At 37.4% G+C, this 20,304-nt stretch overlaps 2 protein-coding genes across 2 annotated transcripts; both read right to left on the reverse strand.

The window, feature by feature from the left end:
• Positions 1-165: 165 nt before the first annotated feature.
• Positions 166-2,873, reverse strand: mtif3 (mitochondrial translational initiation factor 3). The gene is made up of 4 exons (XM_080883749.1): positions 2,792-2,873; positions 1,696-2,164; positions 1,060-1,211; positions 166-447 (listed from the first exon to the last, which is right to left on the reverse strand). Exons 2-4 carry the CDS (start codon positions 2,153-2,155, stop codon positions 199-201), a joined length of 861 nt encoding a protein of 286 aa, XP_080739875.1. The 5' UTR covers positions 2,156-2,164; positions 2,792-2,873; the 3' UTR covers positions 166-198.
• Positions 2,874-15,477: 12,604 nt separating this feature from the next.
• On the reverse strand, positions 15,478-20,133 carry knstrn (kinetochore localized astrin (SPAG5) binding protein). The gene is made up of 9 exons (XM_080883182.1): positions 20,040-20,133; positions 18,498-18,562; positions 18,288-18,423; positions 17,986-18,015; positions 17,796-17,895; positions 17,041-17,155; positions 16,889-16,950; positions 16,527-16,601; positions 15,478-16,440 (listed from the first exon to the last, which is right to left on the reverse strand). The coding sequence occupies exons 2-9, from the start codon at positions 18,517-18,519 to the stop codon at positions 16,312-16,314; spliced, it is 669 nt and encodes a 222-aa protein (XP_080739308.1). The 5' UTR covers positions 18,520-18,562; positions 20,040-20,133; the 3' UTR covers positions 15,478-16,311.
• Between the last annotated feature and the right edge of the window lie 171 nt (positions 20,134-20,304).

The following is a 20,304-nucleotide window of genomic DNA, read 5'->3' on the forward strand; positions in this document are numbered from 1 at the left end:
GGCTCTGTTAAGCAATTTTACGTTTGTGTTTGTGTCTACTTGGCCAAAGGTTACATGACAGCCTGGTCTTGTATCCCGTGGGACCTCCATGCCCTGGGTTATAAACTTTTAAACTACAAAGTCTGATTGACGAAACAAGTTGTGGCACTAGGCACAGACTCCAACTTGCTTTTGTGAAAAAGTTTTATTTCTGTCACATCAGTGCTGTGTGGACCCTTGTGTTGTGTCCGTGCTGCCAACAGGAGACGTTTCACTCTGAGCGGCCTCTGAAGTGGAGTTGGCAGGCTGTGCTTCTGCAGCCTTGTTCTTTCCTTTTTGTGACAGTTCCTTTGCTGAAGGCGGTCGGAGGATGCACACGGCTGCTTGGCCATCACGTATCACTTTTGGCCTTGAGACAAATCCCACCATTACTTCCATTTGTTCCACGATTTGCTCCAGAGTGGCATCCTGTGGAAAGAAAACACAAAGATGTTTCTGCATAAAAAGCTTTTAAGGAAGAAAAAAAAAAAAACCTAAATGCGAAAGTAATTTTTACTGAAATATGAGCAATACTGAGTTTTTACTGAGGATTTTACTTACTCATATTTTACTTTAATTTTTTTTGCTATAAACAGCCCTAAATTGCTGTGCAAAGTTTTGTTTAAGTAATTAAGCAAGACCTACATCTAAATATTTCTGAACCAATAACAGGGATTTAAAAAAAATACATTAGCTTATTGCTAAATAAGCTCCTTACTGTATTTGAAACGACACAGGGGACTTCTCTGAGAAGCCAGAAATTAATCAAGCAAAACAATTAATCTCTAAAACTAATTTTTTTGTTCATCAATACAATTGAATAATTGTAATTTGGCATCTTAATCAAAATAATAGCGTGCTTTGCCCATTTCTCTGCTTTTTTGTGAAATAATGAATTTGAAAATTGACATAGTGGTGGATTAACCACTGCAACCATATATGTATATACATTTGTTATGTTATATTAGTCACAACTCAGACCCTTACTGAATAAAAGAATAATCAAGGAATTCGCTCAGGTTTATAGGCGTTCTTCCTCACCAGGTTAACTGCAGATTCACGACGCACTGCCCGCAGAGTGATCTTCACATGGTGTTTCTTTTCCAGCCAGCTCTCCACCTGCTTCAGCTTTGTGGTGAGGTCATGAGACGCTATGCCACCTGAAAAGCTGAGCTCCTTCACCTGCACAGGAACTGGAGCAAAAAAACAACTATTTTTGGACTTACAGCTGCTTGTCAACCTGTCACCCCAAAAGTGCTTTTCTAAAGTCTATGACAATTTCAAGCAAAGAGCATGACTTTGGTGTAATGTAACTCTTTATTTCTTGAACCGTCCTTAAACTGACCTAGGTAATGCCTCTTTTCTCATTTCTCAGTTTGTACATCCCCAGTTCCTTTCCTCACATCCTCTCCTGGAGCCTTATTTCCCCAGCGAGGACAAAGAAGGAATGCAAGTAGAGAGAACTGGCTGTGTGCCATGCCTCGTTAATATGTTCAAGGTGAAAACACTTCTGCAAAGGATACACCTGAGCATCCTCAATTATAGCTCCTCTGCCTTACCTCCCCTGTCCTCTGTCCTTCATATACATTTTAGGAACTGAGATATCCTTCAACATAATGTCTGGGTTGAAGGCAGTAGGATAGAGAGGAATGAGAAAAGCATCTGGTAACCATCTACCTGCTTTCGCTTTCTTCTTCTCCCGCATTTTTAGTTGCTCCTCGTGGATCTGTTTGCCGCTCATCAACTGGTAGACTGGTGGGTCTTTGTGCTCACTGAGTAGCACTAACTTGAGACCCTCCTCATCCATCATTCTGATGACATCTGCACGGTGCATGACGCCCAGGTTCTCACCAGCTGCACTTATCACCTGTATCTGACGCTCAGGGATCTTACGGCCGATGCTGCTGATCGAGGCATTTGCTCGGGGATCTTGCTTTTTCTTCTTTGGCGTGGCTGGAGTTTGTTCTGTATTGTGTACTTCAGTGGAGAAAGCAGACTGTCTCCAAGAGGCAGCGATGATATTACATCTTTTGCTGCATATTGTAAATCTTAAGGCTGGTGGCGTATACAAGGGACTCCCACCACACACCGTTCTCACTGCATGGCTTAGCACCCATCTTACACAGCCTGCAGACATATCCTAAACCTTAAGAAAAAAATGATGAGATTATTCGACAGTGCATTCACAATTTAAGAACTAATATCACAAAGCTCAACATCAAACACAATTTAAACATCAATAATTGTCTTTCAAGCGAAAAAAAACAGTTTAATTATCCAGTTTTCATAATCGAGCCAGCCTCCATTCGAAAATAGTCGAATTTAATTTTCTTTGCTTGTTTTACTTTTACTTGTTACTGAACAAACCACACAAGTTACGAGTAAAAACACTTTCGGGGTCCCATCTGTCATTCGGGACACATCAGCTTTGTTTCATCGCTTGACTTTGGGCATTTTACACTGGGACAATGGATAGTCTGGCAAACTGGAATGCGATGGTAGCTAGAAAACCTTGATTATTTGCGAAGTATATAAGAGTGAATGTCTTTTAATGAGTGTGAAATTAGCACACAAGTGTCTGGTGTGTTACAGTTCACAGAGAAAAGGAATGCACTTCGGGTTGGTTGTCATTAAGTGTCCTAGACAGAGCAGTTTGTCTGTGGAGCCAGCGGGTTACAAACATCAATGCATGCATTAATTAGAGAAGCGCAAGAATCCAGACAGAAACTAAACCTCCCCGTTTTATCTCCTGCAGTGCGTTTTTGCTACTCACTCGTGTCAGTGCCGTTTATTATTGCTCTCCGCATCAGGGTGACTACTGTAACTCCTTCCGCCATGCACTTCTTCGTTTACTTTGTTTCAAATAACCCCTATACTGCCCTCATGAGGAAAACCTAGGACACTACACTCACTGGACAAATCCTTGCTAACGCCGATGTTTCTATTTCTTTTGTTTTTGTAATGTCTAATAGCTTTGCTTATGTTGGTAAATGCACTGTAGTGAACTGGATTTATGAGGCTGTTGCACCTTCTCCCTTTTTGACAGATTACAGGGGGAAAAGTCACAACATTAACAACAGTTTAAATTCCTACAATCACCTTTTGGCAAATACTTTTTTGGCAGCTGATCATTTTCCATGATGTGACTCTCCCGTTCCACTGCATCCTAAAGGTGCTCTATTGGAATGAAATCTGGTGGTTATGGAGGCCATCTGAGTACAGTGAACCCTCAGTCATGTTCAAGAAACCATTGTGAGAATACTGAAACCTTGCAATATGCTGGATGCAGTCATTAGAAGATGGTTACAGTGTGGTCACAAAGAGATGGACATGGTTAGCAACAATACCCAAGGTCGGCTGTGGTGTTTAAAGAATGCTTGATTGGTACTAAGGGCCCTTTAGTGTGCCAAGAAAATGTTCCCCACACACTACACGACCGGCTGCTGTAGCCTGTCTGTTTTTGGTGTGATATGTTGTATGTTCAAAGATGCTCTTCTGCTGCAACCAGTGGTTAATTCAGTTACTGCTGCCTTCCTATCAAATCAAAGTGATTTTTATTTTCTTCTGCAAATCAGTAAATCTAAATATAGTTTTAATTGTATATGAGAAAATATTTTTGTGACGTTATGTGCTAAGTTGAAGGCATTGTATACGTTTTTGTTGTTCAAATTTAGATTATGAGGAAATGATTAAGACGTAAATCTAAGAGGGTAGGGCTAAATAAGTATATACTTCTGCCTACAACTTTTCAACTACAACTGCATGGAATTATATTATGAAATGTTGGTGAACGTATATGTTTGAAATAAAAATGAACTGAACTGAGCTCTGTTAGAAATCCTAGCAGATCAACAGTTTCTGGAATAATCTGACCAGCCTGTCTGGGACCAACAGCCATGCCATGTTTGAAGTCACTTAAATCACCTTTGTTTCCCAATCTGATGCTCAGTTCGATTCAGTGTTAGACTTTCTGCCACCATCTACTAGAGGCTGACTAAAGTGTGCAACCAGTCTAAGGAGTGTGATTATAGTTTTTGTGAATTTATATGTGACTTGGCAGTAACAGATGTATGCCTGTGTGATGCACTCATGCAGTCTATGGATGCAGTTTGCTAATAAAGCTTGCCAGTTTTAGAACTCAAACATGGACCACATTAAAAAAAAATTGCCCTTGCTTTCAGGTAAAATCAATCCAAATTTACTTAAAACTGCTTTTTTAAAAAAAAAAATTGCCAACAGGGGACGAGTCCTGTGGTTATAAAAGACTAAAGAGAAAATGGCCTTTGGCTCATTTGCTTTGTGATAAGAGTAAACACCTTTGCTGATAAGCTTATAGGCTCAAATACTAGTGTCAAGTTTTACTGATTAAAACATGGTATTCATTTTATTATTGGTCCTCATTATTGATAGAGAGGCGGTTACAAATACAAATTTTTATTTGTCACTTACACAGTACAACATATAGCGAAATGCTTCTGTCCTGAACTGCAGGCAGGCTGCGCCTCTCCAGGGCTCGTTTTTAGCATGGTGGGAATTGAACAGGCGTGTATCTTACCACTACACTGTCCAGCTGCTATAAAGTAAGTGGTTCCACTGGGGGTTGAACCCAGGACCTTCTGCGTGTAAAGCAGACATGATAACCGCTACACTATGGAACCAGAAGAATACATCTTCCCTTCGTCGCTCATCTGCATTCTACTGTGCATGCATGGAATAATATGTCTTTTATTTAGTGTAATAACATTTTCATATCTGTCCATGTGAGTGTTTGCAAGAGTCTTCTAGCTTATATTTGCTCTTTTCAGTCATTTTGATGTTTATCTATTAATGCAAGAAAAAGCTTTGCATTGTAGCTGCTGATAAACGCTCCTCTGTGTGTGGCATAGAGGGGGATTTGGCTAAACATTGACTACATGTGTGCTGTTTTGTGCTGGACAGGAAGTGTTCGGTGTGCTTCCAAGAGCTTATGTGCTCAACAGGTACATACTTTGCCTGTTATTTGTTTATGTGTCACTGTTGGTATACGTGTCTTTAAAAAAAAAGTTTAATAGTTAAAAATTAGCTCCAGATATTTTAACTGCTTCATTTGTAATGAAATGACAAGGAAACTGAGCTCGCGTGGCCATAAAACCACTTATTACTTTTGAGCCGCACTGAAAATAAGAGGAAATATATAAAAATGGCTGTAATTCATTAACAGTTAATGAAATACTTTTGTCAGACCTTTATAATTACGGGCAAAAATCAGGGCTTTGATCACATCCTAAATGTTCTCTGTGGTGGTGTCCAGAGGCCAAATATTTAGCCCAAAGAATTTGGACTACATATTGCAATATTCATATAGTTGTGTCAATAAATGTGGTTTACTGAGCAAAACAGGTCAAATCTTTCATTTTCCACCCACTGTGATACTGATTTTAATGTCACACCTTTGAAAACGTGGGAGGTTGTTTGTGACGCAGACTTGTTTCCAAAAATATAGATTGACACTGAAACTGATAACCTCCACTTTGTTGTTAAAGGCCATAGTCGGGTCTTTACTCCGAGTTTTAATTTAGCTCATTGTAGTTTTTTGTGAATAACATTATTTATGTTTCCATTAAACTTGGCAACACAGATAGCATCTGAGCTGTTAAATAATATGAACATATTTCATCTGCTTGAAATGATGAGAAATGATCACTTATGAGAGTTTTAGGAAACAAATCCTCCTGAAAGGTTACGCTTTTAACACGTCTTCAATGGAAAAATGATGCTGTATGCACAACATGATAACAGCCAGTGTGCAGCTCACAAAATTAGACCTGGATCCTCATCCAAGCACATCACAGTTCCTATGCCTGCTTTGCATAGCACACTCAAGTCTGATGACATATTCAGAAACTGAATTTGCAAGACAAAATTTGTGCAGTGGGTATCTACCCAAAGTTTGACAACAAGTGCACATTGCCAGAGGTTCAGTTCCTCTCCAGGTGCTCTGCTGACTAATGATTTGACTTCAGCCAGAGAAAGGTAAAAAATGAAATGCTTGGGGCATCTTTGGCTGAAAGTTCCTTTTTAAAAATGGCTTTTGAACAATACTTGGTATATGTTAACTGCAGGACTGAATGAGTCACACATCCTGACTCACATCCCATCCAAACATGACTCGGCTCAGTTGGACTGCTTTGGTTTTGTTATTGAGCATTTTGCAGGGTCCAGGTGAGTACATGAATTCTGCTGAATCTTTACAGGACATTTGTTATCTTAGCTAAACGTTCAGCAAGTGCTAGTGTATCACAATTCATTTTTCTTTAAATGAATTATACTTTTGAAACAAGATGACCAAAAATTTTGAATATCACAAGTTCAACTATGGTAGCTATAATGTCAGTGTTAACTAAATCGATAAAAATATTTGTCAATTTTTATTTCAGGGTCATCCAATTCTGGACATGACTGTTCAAGAAATGGAAATTCCAATCAAAATAATTTCAAGAAATGTTCAAGAAATGGAAATTCCAATAAAAATAATTTCATGGATATCAGAAACTGTTTCAAGCAGAAAAAAAGTTTTGTTGTTGTCGATAGTTTCTATGGCAATATCAATGCAACAAACTACTGGGGACAGAGTAAGTCAAATACACGTTTCAGTTACAACTGCTTCTCATTTTTCACAAGTTGCGATGAAATGAGATTCTCTGTTTTTGCAATCACCGTCCAACAAAGAGGAAGTTAAACAAAAGCCAAAGATTTGACCTGTTGAAATTAATTGGACTGGGATTGAGATTTCTGGGAACTTTGATTGGAAATGCAACATATAACGAACATTTCGGTTTGACATTTTAATATGAGACCTGGTTCGACAAGACTTTATGGAGATTAATTCATTTAAAGGAGCCTTTTGATGTGTTATAATCAGGTAACTTGAACAGGTTACTTAAGCATGTTGGGACAAACTCCAAGTTTAGATAAACATGAAGTGCAACACATTTACATGGATGTTTTGTCCTGTGTGAGATGCCTCATCCCTGTAAATGCACTTTATTTAGACCTTGTTAAAATGTCAATCCAATAAAATTCTGAAAATGTTTTTTTTTCTAGATATTGATTTATAGTTGTTAAGGCATGTAAAAGATTTAAATGTATTAAAAACACACACTGTTCTTTGCCTTTACAGCAAAAGAGAATTGCATAGTATTTGTAGAGACAACCGGAATTGAATTGGGTGAGTCCAGCTTAGTTTCATATTGTTTTAGTTGCCAATATTTGACTTTCTAATCAGCATTTTAGCAAATAAAAATGTATCTGTATGTTGTTTTTTAATACCAGAAAATTATACCAGAACAATTCAGGACACTTGGCCAAAAATTAAAAACAATAGCAACATTTTGAAACTTCACATTTCAAAATGGCATATAGATCAACATGTGCATATGTACGTTCTGTATGGGACATTCTGCAACGACACACAATTTAACTTTCCAGGTAAAACAACTCTTCAGTATTTTATATTTTTGAACTTCTTGTTTTTTCAGCATTGTTAGCAAATTAAAATAAAAAAGATTAAAAAATGATAAAATATGATAAATGATAAAATAAAAAAATATCTAATTAACCAAACATTTTTGTCATCCAGATCGAGGTGAAAACTGTAGCTTCAATACCACAGACACAGGTAAATTCATATCAATGAAAAGATAAAATGCAGAGCTAATAGGAAACATTTAAAAGTTGAAACCTTGAAAATAAGGATTAGAATGCAATGTTAATTTTTTTTCTCCTGCCTTTCTTTCTCTGATTGTGGTGGTAAAATCTGACAAAATAATGCTGAAGAGTTATGTCACATCAGATGTATCAATACAAACACGGTGTGTAAAAACTCTGCCTATGGTAAAAAAGAATGCAGTACCATGGGTAAGTTTAGATAAGTGCAGGCAAGTATCACACTTTCATAATAGTCATTTTTCCTGATGAGTGCACAATGAATCGGACAAATCTTGCCTAACAGAGTCTTTGCATTACGCCATAATTTGATTAAATAAAATTCATATAAGTAAAATGCTGAGAGTAAAATAACACCTTTCTTTATATTTTGTTAAATGTTGAGTTCTTAAGTTTAAACCTAAATTCTCCACCTTCCAGCTCCAAATCTCCAGAATGAATACATAATCGACATAAACTCAACAACCACCAACTGTATAAACTGTAACAATCCAGTGAAAAAGCCTGAGGAGAAAAAAGTACTTAATACAACACTTTCTGAAAAAGGAGGAGAAATTATTCCTGCAAATGCCGCGTAAGACACACTCACTTACCAAATGATATACTGCATGTATTCGTCATTTATTTTCTATTGAGTTATTTAAGAAGATCTATATCTAGAAGATCTAAATCTGAGTTTTCCACTCGGTTTTTCTCATTTTCCACTCACTGTCTAGTTTTGCTTTCACTTGCTACTTAGATTTAGGCACTACTACCTACTGGGCTCAGGATCAGTAAACCTTACTATTGAACTGAAGAGTTGAAAGTGATCTCCATATCTCACTAATACAATTAAACTGTGCGTCACACATTGCTGCCAAAAAACAACTTACGTGTAAGACATTCTAGCAGCTTTGAAAAACTCCTACATTATTTTCCCCAGAAGGAAAATGCTGAAAAGTTTAATTTGGTTTTTGACATTTAACCCCCCCCACTGTAAAACATGTTTTTTTAAAAACTGATTTTACGTACAGCATCTTACATTTATAGTATAATATAGAAATGTTCTCACATCTGTCTGCAGTAAACTAATGAATGACATGAGCAACTTGGCCGCCAACATAAATGGATCTTCAGCTGAAATATCTGTAGGAGAAGGAGTCAAAGGAGTTTTGGTGAAAGAAACACATAAAGACGAAGTAGAAGAAGTATTATTTGCTTATCAGTCTCCAAACGACAGCATAAATGTAGGTGGAATTAAATTTATTTTGACTTTTACACGTTCTATTGTTCTGTCCTAGCATTTCCTCCACTAAAATCCCAGCAGTAGCGGGTTCCCAAAATGTCATTGCTTCGATTTAAGATTTACCTAGAAATCATGACACCTACAAACTGGAAGGGGCCTTTGTCCATAATTGCATGTACTGTAATCCTACGACTTCCTTTTTATTATAGATTTTTTTGTGCAATTGAAACAGTTACAGCAACTAAAAACAACAGTTAAGATTATTATGTAGTTATTACAGTATGTTCAAGTTACCGCTTACTTGGGCATCACATTGCAGATTTTTGTGGTATTTTGAGTAAGATCCAGGTAAATATGCACTGAGCCTGACTCTTTCTGTGTTCTTTCCTGCAGATTATAGACAACACAGAAACTTTGAAAACATTTTCAAGAGCCGTTATGCTGCCAAAAGAAGCTTTTGATAAAGCTATCGCTGAAAACGTCAGTATCCCATTTGCAGCTCTTTTCCGATTTATTAATATGGCTAAGGTAAGGGGCTACAGGCTAATTCAAATGTAAAATTTCATGTTCAGTGATGGATTGACCATAAGTTGATTTTTCAGGATGAGAAGAACAGTACTGTTTTAGGGAATGAAGTTTTAGCCATTGAAATGGGAGCTGCTATCGCCAACCTCACAGACAAAATAAACATTGTTTTTACGAATATGACATATGTAAGTGAAAAGTTTGGGTCTTTTGGGTCTTTTTCTCTATTTTGTTTTCCATTTTAAGAGCATAAATTCATTAATTTTCTGTTGATTTGTTTGCAGAGAGGGATACCGTCTTGTCATTCATGGAATGGTCAAGGTAGCTTCTCTGCTTCATTTGCACATTGACATAAGGCATTTACAGTTTTGTGTGTTACATATTATTTATGTATTGCTGAGAAAAGCTGAGCAAAAAGTTTCTTCTCTACATTATTTAAGAGAGAAGTGTTACAGTCTTAAGTGATCAGCTCAATGATGACGCCAGTGAATTCTGAGCCCACTCTCTGTAAAAGTCCAAAATATGTACAGAAAAACACTGTATTTGCTTGTATTGGTAGACACATATTTTCAGGACAATCAACACAATTTTGTAACTCTCGTATTTCAGTAGGAAGCATACACTCATCAGCCATGTCATTAGTTACGCTTTGTCTTGATAATACTGGCTTTGAGCAGTCTTATTTCTTCATGGCATAGATTCCACGAGTCGCTCGACACATTCTCCTGAGATTTTGGTTCGCACTGGCGTCACACAATTGCTACCGATTTTTTGGCTGTTCATCCATGATGTGAATCTCACATCTCATCTCACCACATCCCAAAGGTGCCCTATGGGACTGGGATTTGGTGACTATGGAGTCCATTTGAGTAAAGTGAATTTATTGTCAGAGCCGATCTTCTGCATATATACTCTGACCGGCCTACGTGACATCAACAACAATGCCACATTCAAAGTCACTTAAATGACCTTTCTTCCACATTCTCATGCTCGGTTTCAGGTCATCTCTCTATGCTTAAATGCACTAGATGCCTGCCATGGGACTAGATATTTGCATAAACAAGAATAAAAGGGCATGATTTTTTTTCTATCCCTAACCGAGTAGTTTTTATATCCTAAAGCTAATCAAGTTAGCATTTAATGCTAATTAACAATGTATTATTAATTAATCGTATGGAAAAATATGAAACAACTCCAACCTTTAGTTTTTAAATGTGGAAAATATTAATTGAATGACAATGAACAAAAATCAGTACCGGATGAGACCGAACTAATAAAAAACATGTTTAGGGACATCAAAATAAGGTTGGGAAAGAAGAAGAAGAACACTTTAAGTACAGAAACACAACTTAATAGACTGGAGGTTGTGTCTTCTTTTTTCCAAACTTCTCTGAGACTGGATTTGGTGTTAGATGGTTATAAAAACACAAAACTAACCACATTGCCATGACTTGTCATGACTAAATAAACTCAACATTTCTTTGGTTTTACTGGAATCAGTATCGGACCAGTTTAGCCTGCATTCACAATAATACATGCTGTGGTGAACTTTAAAAAAAAAAAAAGCTCATGCAAATGTTTTAACATGGAAAACACTGCGAGAGATAATGAAAACAGAAACCCAGTTTCTGGTGAGTGCCACATCATAGCATGAATAACTAACAAAGTAAAAATCAACAACAGGGTCATGGTTTCCACTGCAAAGGCCACGTATCTGATGGCCAATTTAAAGATTCAGCTGTATCATGGTATCAAGTAAAAATCAGAAAATGGACATAAACTGATCACATTACTTTTATGGTTTTGAAAGTGTGTTTCCTCACAGATGCATGCTAAAAGTTTTTGGTGTGAGTTTTATGGTGCTTTCAATGTGTGGAATTATTTATCAGGAAACAGAAGTTGAAGTTTTATTTTAAACCAGTCTTGAAACCATTTCTCATCAGCAGTACAAATGACACAAGCAGATAAATTCTGACACTTGAGCAAACTGAACTTATGGATGGTTAGGCCGTCATTGTGTTCCTTGTTTTATTTCTCTTAGGAAGTCAACCAAACTGGACGAGTGATGGCTGTGTGACAAATGTAACTAAACATGGCATTACGTGTCAGTGTTCACATTTGACATTCTTCGCTATCTTGATGGTATGTTTTTCTTCTTCTGTAATGATGTACAACCCCACTTCCAAAAAATGGGATGCTGTGTAAACCGTAAATAAAACCAGAATGACGTGATTTATAAATCATTAGTAAACCCACATTTTATTAACAATGTATCACAGAAAACATAAGAAATCTTTAAACTGTTTTGAAATACGAGCTCATTTTGAATTTGACTCTTTAGGCGATAATCAAATTGGTCACAATTTTATGTTGAGGAATATTATTCAGACATTTTCCACAGTTTGTGGACTTAATTTTTTGCCCATTTATCTAATTAGCTACTATTACTGGGGCTGTACTTTCTGTTCGAGGCACTGTTTTCATATGAGATGTGCTTTGCTGTGCTTTTTGCAGACTCCTCTTAATGAAACCATTTCAGATTCTGATTTTAAAAACCTCACAATCATCACCCAAGTTGGCTGTGGACTCTCCATGTTCTTCCTCGCCATAGTCCTCTTCATGCACTTCCTTTCAAGGTAGTAAGTTGGGCTTTTTTTTCCCAATATTGAAGCATTTTAACTATATAATAGTCAGAAAAGAAAAAGTGTGCATTAATACAGATGACAACAGAAGAACAGAATAAGCTTTACAGAGAAAATCTATTGAAAATTAGCTGATATAATAAGTACTGCGCTGTATAGGTCTCTAATACTTATCCCAGGAAGAAGATATAAAATCACTCTAAAAATCTCTGTAAAGAGAGAGACTCAGTACAGAGAAACTGTAAAATTCATCATCAGAGGTCAAAATCCTTAATTGTGAATAGAAATATTGTTTAGGTTTTAAATAATTTGGACCTTAATATGTAATGTTTATTGCACAAAGGGGTATAAGAGCAAAGTCTTGCTGTTTAAGGGTAAGCAACTAAGTCTTTACCAGATTAATTCACAGCTCTCACTATAACTAGGTGATATATTCCTGAAAAAAACAAAACATGATTGGGATCTTTATGAATAAAATAGAGCAAAATTGTTATTGATGCAATAGCCTCAAACACTGTACAGAATTTTTTTTTAAATCTTGTTTAGAAAGACGTGCTTTTCTGGCAGCTGGTGTGATGAAGCTTCATGTAAATAAGGCTGCTTTCCAGGACAGTGGAACACTGTGATGAGGTGTTATAATGTTTACCACAGGGAAATGAGATTCATCAACAGGGGCCTGATGTTATGTAATGGAAATATCAGCAGTATGTATCAGTGTACATCTTATGCAAATATAATACTTTCCTTACCTGCCATGTTTCCTGGGGTATTTCTAAGTCCTCAGCACACAACCCTCTATGAATGAGCATTGTTTAAAGAAAAGCAGGTGCATGTTACCTGCATCTCTGTAGATGTATGACACACATCGGCTAGCCTACACGGGCACCACCTGCGTTTTTTGCCAGTTGCATAGCATCCCCTCCACCATGACTAATATGTGACATTTTGCGTCATTCTGATACAAGTTAATATTGGTTTCGTGTGGCCGAAGATTTTTTTTTCCCCAGTAAATTCCAGATATAACACTGTTTAGCTGACCATGGCGCAACACACATGCATACACAGAGTTCTCAGTTGCACTTTTAGGTGACGTTTATTTACACACTGTCCAGAGCTGACCGCTCAGTTCTGCTCTGGAGCTCTCTCCTGCTCAGCCCAGCTCTGCTCCGCAGTCCGTTCTCAGTCCATGCTGCTTCTCCCCAGGCCCCAGCAGCTACTGCAAGAGGTTAAACAGATGATAAAAATCAGCTGTGTTGGCCAATCTCCCCTGGCACTGTCCCCTGAACCCTGCTCGTGCAGCTAACCACATCCCACCACACCAGGTTCTTGGGGATCTTTCTGGAAAAGCTGACCAGGCCTTCTTGTTCTTGAATGTAACCAGTGGTTTGCATCTTGTTGTGCTGTGTAGATTCTTGTCTCCATTTCCATTCATGAAGATGTCTCTGGATTGTAGATCTTGACAGTGATCCACGCACCTTCTCAAGAGTGGTCTTTACTTGGTTAGATTTTGTGAAGTGTTCCTCTGTGGTCTTTTGATGTTCCTGAGCGGGGCAGAGTATTGCATCTATTTAAGAAAGCACCAGATTTTAGATTTGCAAACTCCTAACTTTTTTTGCTATCTCCCACATAGGTCTATTGTGTTTTTTCAGCTAAAAAATGGCACGTCTCTCTTATGCTAACATCTCTTTGGCCCTCCTATACAAAATGTTAACATTTAAAAGCTATAAAGTCCAAGGGTTTGAATCAACTTCAGGTATTATGTGTGCTTTACTTGTCATGAAATAACAAGGGAACGGGTTTTATTGGGCAGTGAAACTGATTGTCAGTCAATTTTCAATCTAAAATTTGAGCTTCTGAAAACTTGGGACTTTGTATTAAAATGGCTTAAAAAGGGAAGTTCAACTGTAACTTGAAATGATCATCTATACTTTTTGTTTGAGGCTATATCACTTTTATCATAATTTCCCTTTAAAACAGTTATTTGTATGTAACATCTCTCCTACTTTTACTGTCTATAACCATGTTTATTTTACTGTATTTGCAATATGGAAATTTGACCTTTTGTGGTTGCTGATATTCAAAACCAAGTTTCTCTCAGAAGCAACTTGCCCATCACATTTCTTTGACTGAATTTAACAGTTTGTAAAAGACTAAGCAGGCTTTAGTCTTTTACAAACTGTTAAATTCAGCGAATCTCCACATGTGAGAATATTGAATTTGTCAGTTTTTCCCAATTTATATTAATTAAAAATGAAATAATTACCAAAATCAACAAATACCTTGATTGCTAATTATTTAGACCCACAGGGCATTATTATTTCACGCTTTGTTTCCTCTCTGTTAATCATCTCCCCATACAGGCGGATCAAGGCCACTAATGCCACAAAGATCCTCATCAACCTTGTGTGTGCCTTGTTCCTGCTTAACCTCACTTTCCTGGTCAATAACTATGTGGCGAACCTGAACAACAGTGTGGGCTGTAAGATCATGGCGGCTCTAATGCACTATTTTATGCTGGCCACTTTCACCTGGTTTGCTGCGCAGGCCTTCCACCTGTGTCTGAGCCTGTATACAGGAGGGAAAATCGCAATCCGTCGCTACATACTGAAAATCGCCATTACCAGCTGGAGTAAGTTTATGTTATAATTAAAAATTGAACATCTATAGACTTCTTGAAAGTTTCACTCTTTCCTTCTTGCTGTTTCACCTGATTTTTTTCCCCATTTATTTTTCCAGTACTGCCTTCAGTTATTGGGATTGTCCTGCTCTGCATTGGGAAATATGGTGAACAAGTCATCAGCTACCAAAACACTGGAAACGCTGCAGATAGAGTGATGATGTGAGCCTGCTACACTATCACGTACCATTACTATTCCATTACATTTCATATTAAATTTCAGAAAAGCTGACTTGTCTTTTCCTTCTAAGGTGTTGGATAACAGACAACAGTGTCCACTTAATCATCAACATAGGCTACTATGCTTTGGTCTTCCTCTTCACTTTTACCACCTTCATCATCATGATGTCCTGGCTCTGTTGTCTCAGGAATGTCAAAGGAGCCAAAGCAAAAGGGGAGCAAAGTAGCATAAACATCTTAAGCGTCATGGGCCTGTGTTTCATGCTGGGCATTACATGGGGCTTTGCTTTCTTTGCCTATGGTGTCTTCCAGGTCCCCGCGCTCTACCTTTTCACCATCCTCAATTCTTTCCAAGGTACTGACAACCAGCAAGCACCTTTCAATCATTCTAAGTCAACCGTGTTGCATAATAACACTCACAGGATAACACTTGATGTTTTTATTGATTAAATTCAGTTTTTAATATTAAAAACTGTGCATATTTATTTGAAAGAACAAAAATATTTCATATTCTTCATGCAAATTGCCTTTTCTCTATACACTACTGACCATGTCTCTCTGCTTGCCAGGTTTTTTCCTGTTCGTCTACTACTACAAAACCTCCCGCATGTTACCTCCAGCCTCTGATGAGAAGTCAAGCAGCGTCAGTAACATCACTGATAAAACCAGTCTAAGCAGCTTTACAAACCCCTACTCGAACTGGCTGAGCTGAAGAAACAGACACACTGAGACTGAAGACCCGTACCGTTAAGTGTAAACTGCTGTAAAACACTCTAATAGTTAATAACACACAGAGTCCCAGTTAGGTTTGTTGATATTGTAAATACATGTTAGAAAATGGCTTTACTGTTAAAGGTCTTAATTTGTCTTGGAAGCAATGAACTTTGATAGTTTGAGAAAAATCAATAGAATATAATAAACTTTTGTCCTTCTTTTAGCCATTTTAAACTGTTAATAGTTTTATAGCTCTAGTCAAGTACTAAAGACTATAATAGCCATGACTACTAACTGGCCATATCTCCTGGCAAAGGATGTACCTCAGGTTGCACTTGGTAGCAGGTGAGTGCCTTGAACTGCTGCTTCTGATGTGTGAACGGGTGAATAAGAGACACACTGCCTCGATACAAGTGCCAGTCCCTCTTAAAAAACAAAACAAAAACACAAATTGGGTGACATTAAATTTTGTACACTGACATAAGAAGGAATGTGGAACGTGTGGAAATGGTTCTTTATTCAGTTTCACTCACACTGCCATAGAAATACATATCTGCAAATATATATATACACAACGTTTACTCTTTAAATGGACACAATTTAAATTAAGAAATCAATGAAAATGTTCAGAGTAGAAGAGCTTCCGCTTCTTTGAGAGCTCTTTCCAGTTCAGCTGCTTCAGAGGAAAAGTTCTCCCTTTCTTGAACCATTTGTTCTCGTGCCTCCTTGAGGCCTCTCATCGTTTCCTGGATTTCCTAAAGGTTGTAAAAATAATTAAAAATAATAAATAAAACGTAACTTTTAGTGACCTGTTACTTTCACTGAGCAGAGTTTTACTCACCTCTAGTCGAGCACGTTGCTGTGACGCAATATCACCAAAGGCCTTTATTTCATTCAGCAGGTCTGCAGAGATGCTCTGAAATACAAGGAGTAAATATTTTAACCTGGTGTTTCTGTAAATGATTATATAAATCCTGTGGGTGTCTACAATACATGTATATTGGGTGCATTTATAATATTTGTTGTTTATTTGCACATTTATTTTTGCATGAAACAAACTAATAAGTGCATGCTTCTGGTGTTCCTTTATATTCCAGCTTGCGGTTATTTGCGTGAATATGATTTAAAGTTTGCTTAAATGTTTAACGAATAAAACCCAAGTGTAAACATATCATAATGTAAAGTGAAATCAAATAAACATACCATAACCTCTTTCCTCTGACTTTCATTCTGCCGTGCAGTGTCTCCAACTCTTTCGCCCAATACTAAGAATGAAAGATGTATTTCTGTTAAGTCTCTTACAGAAACCACTGAAGAAACTGAAACTGATAAATATATTTTTGTATTTTTTCTACCTGGGTCTATTTTGGCAGTAATCAGAAGAGCATGGCAGTCTTTCAGGTTTTTCTGAACCTCTGCATTCTCTTTTTGAAGGTCACAGTACTGCAGCTCCAGCTTAGCTACTCTTTGCTGTAGTAGGAAAATGAATTCAGAATTAAATAGAATATGGTAAAAAGATAACACAGAAGGGCTGTTCAGCTGTGGCTGATACCAAACATGGCATTTATTCCGCTTGGGTTTTTGGTGTCTTTTGTGTCAGATCCATCCATGAAGTAGCCCTTTTGCATTTTCTCCTATAAACTTGTACCAGATAATGTTAAAGAGGACAGATGCATAAAGAAAAGAATAGGAATTAAGAGAGTAAGTAGCAGCCAGGTGCTGCTAATAAATGCACTTAACCGAGCACCAGTTTTAGTGCTCAGTTAAGTGCCAAAAACAAAACCTAATCAAAACAAGGGCTACACCTTAGATTCTGTAGGCCTGAAATAATCATATTTTAAACGATAAAGCTCATGACAGCACAATTTTGAAGAAAAGAAAAAAAAGAAGCATAAACTGGTTCATACAACAGGACAACAATCCAAAGCATAGCAGTATCTACAGCATCTACAACAGAATGGCTAAAAAAGAAAAGATTGTTCAAAGCAGTCAAAAGTTCAACTTCAACCTGATTTGAATGGTATGGTGGAACCTTAAGAGAGCTGTGCATAAACCAAAAGCCCACAAACATCAGTGGGCAGTCATGTGTGGTAGCGATTACTTTCTATACCTGTGTGTCTGTGAGGTTTTTCGCCAGCTCCTCATTGGCAGCAATCAAACATTGATTTTGCTCTTTGAGCTCTGCTTGTTGTCCATATCTAGTGAAGACTCTATGAAAATGTGCATCAAAGTTGTTAGGAAAAAAAGCAAAAACCAACAGGCTTAAACAATACCCATGTTAATGATTATGAAAGACTCACGCCTTCTGAACTTTAGGAGCAACATTTTTCCTAAAAGACAAAAAAGTGAAACAAAATTAGAATTCAGCAGATCTAAAGTCTGGCATGTACTAAGAGAATATACACATTTAGGCTTACTAGCAAACGTTTGATAGTCTTTACACTACATGATGCTGAATAGGTAAGCCAGGAAATTATCAGGCACAGTTTTGTTACCACAGTTGACTCCTAACATCACTAGGGAAACATTGAGATGCATGCACTTGGTAACCTTTATTGTTCTCATACAACTGTGACCATTCTACCTGGTCATAATTTGTTACCTTGGTGCATTTTCTTTATGTGGTTTAAGGACACCATCTGGTCTCTGGGCAGCAGTGCTTGTTGTGGGTGCAGTTGCTGTGTCTTTGGATTCTTGTTTATGACTGTTTTTCTTTGTTTCTGTAGATGGGTGTATACCTGGAAGAATGACAGTTGTTAACAAAATTAAAGTAATCCATTGAAATAACTAGAAAAGTTCAAATTCACCTCACCTCTTGGAATTTTTGAAGACATGACTGTTCCTAAAAAGTATAATGTCAGCAATAATAAAAGGCACCTGCATGGGAAAAACAACACAAGACAGTAAGACCGTATTTGTATCCTGGGTGTTTTCATTTCTTTTTTTCACTAAGATGTTGTATAACAGTAAAATAAAATTAACTGCTGTAAGAGGTTGTTGTTGGGTTTGTTTCGCATTCAGGCTACTCTAAAATCTTGCGACTGAGGTATGTAACAATAAACTTTCAATGAATGTAGACCAGGAGTGGGGAACTCCAGGTCTCAAGGACCAGTGTCCTGCAGGTTTTTGATATCACCCTGGGTCAACACACCTGAATCAGTTTCAGTTTTATTTGTCATATGCAAGTTAGCACAGGATCAACATTGCAATGAAATGTGTTTTATGAGCAGCAGTCACTCAGCAGCATGATACAGTGGGAGAAAATATAATAAAATAAAATAAAATAGAAAAATAGTAAGGAGCAAAATATTAGAGAGACATGGTAAAAGAGAAAAAAATTTCCCACATGTGGGACTAATAAAGGTTATCTTATCTTATCTTAATATATATGCATCTATAAATATATGTACACTAGTGATTAAATAAGAAAATCTTGAAAAGAAATATGACGGGAGGAATGAGCAGCAGAAAATTACAGTGTTGCACTTTTAAATATAAATATCAATAACAATAAAGTGGAGTGACCAGTGCAGATTAACAGAGTACTTGTGAAGCTGCAGGGTAGCTTCTGAGTGCTGTGTTGTGTGTGTTTAAGTGTTGTGGTTGAGGTGTCGTATGGCTTGGTGGTAAAAACTGTTTTTAAGTCTTGTAGTCCGAGCAGACAGGCTCCTGTAACGTCTGCCAGATGGTAACAAGGAGAACAGCTGATGTGCTGGGTGGCTGTGGTCCTTGATGATGCTGTGTGCTTTACGGAGGCATCGCTGGAGATAAATGTCCTGAATGGCAGGAAGCCTCATGCCAGTGATCTGCTCTGCTGCCTTCACCACCCTCTGTAGTGATTTACGGCTGCTGGCAGAGCAGCTTCCGTACCAAACTGAATCAAATGATTACTTCATTACCAGGCCTCTGGAAAACTTCAAGTCATATTGAGGAGGTAATTTAGCTATTTGAATCAGATGTATTGGATCAAGGACACATCCAAAACCTGCAGGACACCGGTCCTTGAGGCCTGGAGTTCCCCAATCCCTGATGGAGACAGCAAAGACTACATAAAACTCTAAACTATCTGGATATCAGTCATGTTAAACTACTTAAATCAGAAGTCTGACAAACTGACCAGATAATTCAAAAATCGATGCGTTTTATTTAAGTTTATTTATTTCTTCACCGCAGCCTCACTGAGATCCCTCTAGGGGAGCTTGACACATAAAACTCTGTTAAAACGACCGACCTCTATGGAAAAATAGATATCGGTCGTAGTTTCTTCAATACTCAACAAATCAAAAAAGCAGTACTTAAATAATAGTCGCTTACTGAATGTGATCTAGGTAATTAGCACAATATCAATGCTTACCTTTAAGGACACTAAGTATGCAAGCTGAATTCTCAACAGACAAATACCAGTTGACAATTTTTAAAAACGTCCCGCCCTCTGCGACCATTTCCGGTTTTAACGTTATTTCCTGTGTAAATAAAATAAATTTTCAGTAATTGTGTTCCTCAAAAGATTTTTTTTAAATTAAACTGAGTTATCAGTTTTAACATTTTAATTGACAGGCTGTTGTTAACTACACTCCAGTTATCTAAATAAAAATTAAGCTACAGACGGACCTCAGTGC

This window comes from Rhamphochromis sp. 'chilingali' (assembly GCF_963969265.1).
Source record: "Rhamphochromis sp. 'chilingali' genome assembly, chromosome: 5".
NCBI lineage: Eukaryota > Metazoa > Chordata > Actinopteri > Cichliformes > Cichlidae > Rhamphochromis > Rhamphochromis sp. 'chilingali'.

Coding starts and splice junctions, on each gene's coding strand:
- mtif3 (XM_080883749.1), bottom strand. CDS start 2,155: ATGTCTGCAGGCTGTGTAAGATGGGTGCTAAGCCATGCAGTGAGAACG. Junction 1,212..1,695: donor GAAGAAGAAAGCGAAAGCAG/GTAGATGGTTAC, acceptor TTTTTGCTCCAG/TTCCTGTGCAGGTGAAGGAG. Junction 448..1,059: donor GTGAATCTGCAGTTAACCTG/GTGAGGAAGAAC, acceptor TTCTTTCCACAG/GATGCCACTCTGGAGCAAAT.
- knstrn (XM_080883182.1), bottom strand. CDS start 18,519: ATGTCTTCAAAAATTCCAAGAG. Junction 16,602..16,888: donor GTCAGAGGAAAGAGGTTATG/GTATGTTTATTT, acceptor CTTGTATTTCAG/AGCATCTCTGCAGACCTGCT. Junction 16,441..16,526: donor AGCAACGTGCTCGACTAGAG/GTGAGTAAAACT, acceptor TACAACCTTTAG/GAAATCCAGGAAACGATGAG.